This window comes from Toxotes jaculatrix, chromosome 22 (assembly GCF_017976425.1).
Source record: "Toxotes jaculatrix isolate fToxJac2 chromosome 22, fToxJac2.pri, whole genome shotgun sequence".
NCBI lineage: Eukaryota > Metazoa > Chordata > Actinopteri > Toxotidae > Toxotes > Toxotes jaculatrix.
In genome coordinates, this window is record NC_054415.1 from 1235310 (window position 1) to 1241356 (window position 6047).

At 41.9% G+C, this 6047-nt stretch overlaps 1 protein-coding gene across 1 annotated transcript; it reads left to right on the forward strand.

Annotated features, from left to right (window-relative positions):
• The first annotated feature begins 941 nt into the window (after positions 1 to 941).
• LOC121176346 (interferon gamma 1-like) lies at positions 942 to 3311 on the forward strand. The gene is made up of 4 exons (XM_041030391.1): positions 942 to 1129; positions 1903 to 1977; positions 2078 to 2338; positions 3001 to 3311. The coding sequence occupies exons 1-4, from the start codon at positions 1013 to 1015 to the stop codon at positions 3088 to 3090; spliced, it is 543 nt and encodes a 180-aa protein (XP_040886325.1). The 5' UTR covers positions 942 to 1012; the 3' UTR covers positions 3091 to 3311.
• The last annotated feature ends 2736 nt before the right edge of the window (positions 3312 to 6047 follow it).

Here is a 6047-nt window from a genome sequence, read left to right on the forward strand (position 1 = left end):
CATTATGTATCCGTTGATTCTTTTCTTCTTTCCAACGAGTCAAATGGTGATGTTTTAAAATGTTTTGTCCAACCAGCAGGTCAAAAAGATATTTGTGTTTTTTTTTTGTTTTTTTTTTTTTAAATTTGGTTTAAAACAACAGCAAATCCTCCCGTCTCAGAAGCTGCAGCTGGAGAATGTTTGCATGAAAAGCGACTGACGCAAATGATAATCAGAATGGTTGCTGATCACTTTTCAGTCAATTAATCATTAAGTCACAAATAATTTAAACTGTAGACAATCTAATAAAAATAACAAAGCTGGAACGAGGGAGTCATACACATGTTTCCTAATGTAAAACGACTTCCTGGCTTTATTTGTAATTTCACACTCTTATGAAAATGTAAAAAAAAATAGACTGTGGAAGAACCTGCACATGCAAACAGTGGCAAGCTTGCAAATATACAAAATGCACACACACATAAAAGGTCTGTATAGTTTCACAAAGGTTGCATGAGGCTTTATGAACTCTTTGAACCACACACACACATCAACGATATTACTGGTACGACTGGTTAACTTGAGTTAGATAAATCTGTAGATGCAGATAAATTCTGATGAGCTGGCCTCGAACTGCACTGCGCTCGTCAGTGCATGTTTAACCACACTGACCAGGGAGTCTCCTGATTCTGTGCATGTGTGTGTGTTCAGTGGAAGGAACTGAATGGAAACCTGACCAGGGATTCTCCTGTGCGTTTACATGTAGCAGCAGCACAGTGACTTTTAGAGGAAAACTGCTGTTGAAGCTGCTGTTTCTGATGCTGCTGCTGAAAGCCCACAGACCACAGACGTGCACAACCACACACCCTCACTGACACACTGTGAGACAGACAGGGATACAGACAGCAATATATATAGACCCACCAGAGAGTGTAAGACACATCATCACACTCTGATCTTGCTCAGCGTCTCTCTCAAAGACTCTTTTAACGATACATTCTGCAGTAGATTGCGTCGAAGTTAGTGGTCCAACATGTCTTCGTCCTGTGGTTCAGTGTGTCTACTGGTCTTGATGGGAGTTGTGCTGGCATTAGGAAGTCCTCTCCATGAGAACCTGATGCAAGTTCTGGACTCCATCGCAGACCCGCTGGTGAGTTTGCCTGTGGCGTTCCACAGGGCTCGGCTCTGTTTTCCTTTCTGCTTTGCCTCTGATTATGATTGCAGCGTTTAATCTGTAAAATGAAGGTTTATTTAAGGAATCTGTGTTTTTAGGTTACACCGAAGCTGAAATTTGAGTCCGTACTAAAGGATGTTTAAAGAGATGTTTTAAAGCAGATTCATCCTCTGCAGTGATGGATGCTTATGCTTTCATTTACATGCTTTTAATTATAGATGATGACTTTGTTTTAAACCATTTACTTAATTGTAAATTGTAATATTCCTGTGGCTTTCCTGCAGAGACTGACTGCCTGCTGATTATAGCTAATCAATCAATACTTTTCTACGATCCAAACACGCTGAGCACCAGTGCTGTTGTTTTATTCCTTATCTTAATGCATTAACACTTTGCTGTATATGGATGTTATTCAGCTAAAACCTTTGTTTCATTAGAAAAACAAGCATCTAAAATGTTTTTTACCAGTTCAAGTACAAGAGCCCAAACTTTGAAAATAGATTTTGGAGTTCCTCCCAAACATCGGTTCTCCATTTGTGCTGATCATTGAACATCGTGTCAAGTAAACTGATGAAATGAAAATTATATAATACTGAATAAAATGAAAACAAGGCTCAAAGTGTGACCAAGAATTCAGCCCCAAAGATGAGAGTTTGTATCAGTGAGTGTTTATGTTGTGAGTGTTTATATCTGGAAGAGAAATAAACACGCTCACATTATTATTATTTTTATCTCTTTGGACCTTTCAGAAGCTGAAGGAGCCAGAGATCGGCAGCAAACCTCTCTTCAGCTCCATCATCAAGAGCATTAACACCTCCTGCCAGGTACACAAATCACTTTCCTCCCACAAAAAAGTCTTAGAAATGATGTTTTGTATTTTTTATCACCACTGACTCCCAGGTTTTTCATCCTTCTCCTCCACAGAGAAAAGAAGACATTCAGGTGATGAATGCCACTCTGGACGTCTACATGCACATCTTCTCCAGCCTCCTGCAGCACAACCACCACCAGCACCACGGCAGGACCTTGTCCTCGCCTGTGCTGGACCAGCTGTCCAACTCTGACAGGGAAAAGGTGAAGTTGGATCTGAGGAATCTCCAGCATAAGATGGAGGAGATGAGGAAACACCTGGGCCAGCTGAACCAGGACAAAGCCGACATGCTCAGCGAGCTGGACAAAATAAAGGTAATGGACGTGTTTCTTTCTTTTCACTTCGAGAGTAAAAACTCTTAATGCAGATGTAGTTTGGCTCAATCCAGCCACAGAGTTTGTAACTTTGTGGTAAATATGTGGGACAAACGTTCGATTCAGGACAGTTTCTGGACACAAGACGACGCTGAGTTCAGCGTCATTTCGAATTTACTTTGTTAAGCTCAAAGTACAAAGAAGATAGCTGACACATTGCTGGACCCGATTACATGTTCTTTCATTAGCATGAATACACACTGTGGTTTAGTTTGACTCTTACTGAAAGTGACCAACTCCGATCGTGATAAGACGTTTTGTGGCAGATGAATCTGAAGCGATAAAGAAAAACACAGACATATTGGAAACTCAGCTCAGCAGCTTCAACTGCCTCATGCTGACGTACAGAAATGGAGACTACGCCTACCCAAAGAAGAAAGAGCTGTCATGAGAACCTGCTTCTGCAGAACTGACAACGAAAACAAAACCGATGTTTCTCATCAAAGATTCACAGACACTGACACAGAACTGTCGTCACATGGAGAAAATGCTGATTTAAATTGCCTGATTTAATTGTAGTTTCTGCCCCAAGTCCAATGCACACGTCTGATTTATTTCATTTCATTTTTAAAAACCATACCTTACGCATCCTTTTCCTTCAGGTCGACGACCCCATCGATCAGAGGAAGGCTCTGGCTGAGTTCCGACAGGTGTACCATGCGGTTGAGCTACTGGTTTCCATTGACAACTAATCCTCTCACATTAAAATAATCTCATCTCATTGATTTTTATGTTTAAAGTTTTCCACATTCACATCTTCCATGTTTCACATATTTATTTTGTTATTTAAGGTTTTACTTTAGGTCATTTCTCAAACTCAGTGTTCCTCTCAGCAGTTATATTTATTTTTGTGATAATTTAACATTTTATTTATGGTTCATTTATTTACTTAATTTATGTTTCTTGTTGTCATTTTCAAACCAGATCTTGTTTGTTTGAATAAAATTAGAAATCAGTGCTAAAATATCAACCTTGCCTCTTTTTATTTTTTATGGACATACTACAAACAAAGTTTTGTTCAGAAGAATTTTATATTAATACACCAACGGTCTTGAGTTAAATATGATTTTCCGAAAGCAGTTTGATGCACGGTTTCTCATGTTTCATATGAAATGATGATCAGGTTTCATACAGGCTGATAATTCGTGGTTTCGATTGTAAACTGATACGCTGTGCGTAAATGATGATAAGCATCACTGAACTGAACTGAACTACAGAAACCCCAACTACGAGACCTGGAGAGAGACTCAGACTGATGTGTGATTTTTATGAGATTTAAGGAGACACCAGAAATCAGGTGAATAAATCTGCAGGGTTTCGCTCCCATTCAGATGAGAGAGCACGTCAGTCAGCTCCACTGGAACAGACCATGGATACAGAACTGTGCAAAGATTTCAGGTAACACCAGTTCTCCTCAGTAAACCTGCACACAGGTCAGGACTCTGTGGGGTCCACACCACGTGCTTCTGGTCTCTGAGGACAGTTCTTTATGACTCTGGCTGTGTGTTTGGGCTTGTTGTCCTGACCAATCAGACGCCTCCTGATGGGACTGATGATGGAGAAGAATGTAAACGTCTTCAGAGCCTAAACCTTTGTACAGTTCTGTGTATTAATATGTGAATGTAGAATGTGCACAGAGTTGATGTTTCACGGATCTCTTCATTCGCGTGGATGTATGGCAAGGACTGGGGTCTGGATTTGATGGTGGGATATAAAGCAGGTTTATGGGGAAAATGCTTTTCGTGCTGCAGGAGATTTTTTTTGTTTCAGTGCTGCGAGTGGAGCAAACGGGCAGCTGGCCTGAGCGGCTTCAGGAAAAGCTCGAAGACACAGTTTCTGTTTACAAACAGTGTTTTTTACACACAGTCTCTGGCTGGTACTGACAGCAGCCACTCAGCAAGGACGTACAGAAACATGGGTCTTAGTCTTAGCCTGGGGGTAGGAGCTTTAAGAGCAAAACTTAACAGACTAAAGACTAAGTCTAAAATGTCTCTGAGGAACTGTCCATTAATGACCCATTAATGCAAACTGAACATTCAACAGTGAATCTTCCTTCTCAGATGGTTCATCTGAATCGTTTTTAAAGGCAAAACTGAAACTTTTCAGCATTTCACAAAGAAAATGTAAAACACAGCAGCGAAAATAAGCCTGATCCTGTGTGTTAGTGTTTGGGGTGTGTTCATCATCCTGTGACCCCTTTGGTTCTTCTTCCCAAACTGGAAACCACTGGTCTGAAAATATTACTGTACACAGAGGCATTAAGAAAAAGAAAGAAAGAAAGAAAGAAAGAAAGAAAGAAAGAAAGAAAGAAAGAAAGAAAAAGACTTTGTGTTTCTTTGTGGAATTGTCATATTATTCCTGTTACATCACGGTGACATCATGTTCCCCGGCTCCTGCACCAATCATACGGAGGGATTTCCCCTCCACCTGATGCTGTAATAAAACCCTGCAGTGAAATACTCACAGGATGGGTCTGTGGTTACACTTCTGGTTTGAGTCAGTAACGCCCACTCAAACCATCCACACCTACAGGTATGTTAATCCGCCTCGGACCGAACAGCTCAGAGCCGCGTCGCCAACACCACTGAAACTTATCACTTTAAGAACACAGGCAGAGTAAAAGGCTTCTTGTCTGAGGGAGATACAGAAAAGACAAGAAGTAAGAAGTTCTCCAACCTCCACCCTCTGACACCACTTCAGTAAAGTTTGTTTAGCTTCAGGTGTTTAGGTTCAGAAACAGCCTGATCAGGTTTGGGGGAGGATCAGGGTTTGGGTTAAAGCCAGTGCTTTGTTACAGTCAGCGAACCTTCATGGTCACTGATACATCAATAAACATGTGCTTAAGACAGTGATAGTGGTTATATGTGTTAAAGTCCTTCTGTTAAAGGACAGGGACAGTGAAATGTGTCTCTGAAAGGATTTAAATGATATTTTAAACCACAGTTTTTGTCAGGTGTGATGTGTGAAGGGGTTTCCCCTCAGAATAAATCAGAGATGGGACTTTTCTCACTCAGACAGAAACGGTGACGACAGCTGAAGAAAAAGGTCCATGTTGCTCCAAAGTTTAGAAAAACTGAATCATCGTCCTCGCAGACGAACATGGACAACGTGAGGTTCAGAGAAACCAGTCTGTGCTCCCCCTTTGAGTCAGTGTGCATTCCTCTGTGCTCCACACCTGGAAGCCAACGCATTCAAAAAACAGCTTCAGTCTATTCTGTCCACAGCAGCTCAGAGTCTGTCGTCCATCATGAGACTCAGCTGAAGCAGATACGTGAACATCCTCACGCTGACGTCATCAACCCATCGCTGAAAGCCTTCACAGGGTCCAGATCTCAACCTGACTGAAGAGCAGAGGGACGTTTGGCCTGATGTGTTGGACAAAGCTCTGCTCCACCATCTGCAAGACGCCAACTGAGTCACAGTCCAGAGTCACAGTCCAGAGTCCAGAGTCAGAGTCCAGAGTCCAGAGTTCAGGGTCCAGAGTCACAGTCCAGAGTCCAGAGTCAGAGTCCAGAGTTCAGGGTCCAGAGTCACAGTCCAGAGTCCAGAGTCAGAGTCCAGAGTTCAGAGTCCAGAGTCACAGTCCAGAGTCCAGAGTCAGAGTTCAGAGTCCAGAGTCAGAGTCCAGAGTTCAGGGTCCAGAGTCACA

Bases quoted from the DNA above. Each gene is read 5' to 3' on its own strand.
- LOC121176346 (XM_041030391.1), top strand. From the start codon at position 1,013: ATGTCTTCGTCCTGTGGTTCAGTGTGTCTACTGGTCTTGATGGGAGTT. The intron at 1,978-2,077 runs GTACACAAATCA...TCTCCTCCACAG, and splicing joins GCATTAACACCTCCTGCCAG to AGAAAAGAAGACATTCAGGT. The intron at 2,339-3,000 runs GTAATGGACGTG...CTTTTCCTTCAG, and splicing joins GCGAGCTGGACAAAATAAAG to GTCGACGACCCCATCGATCA.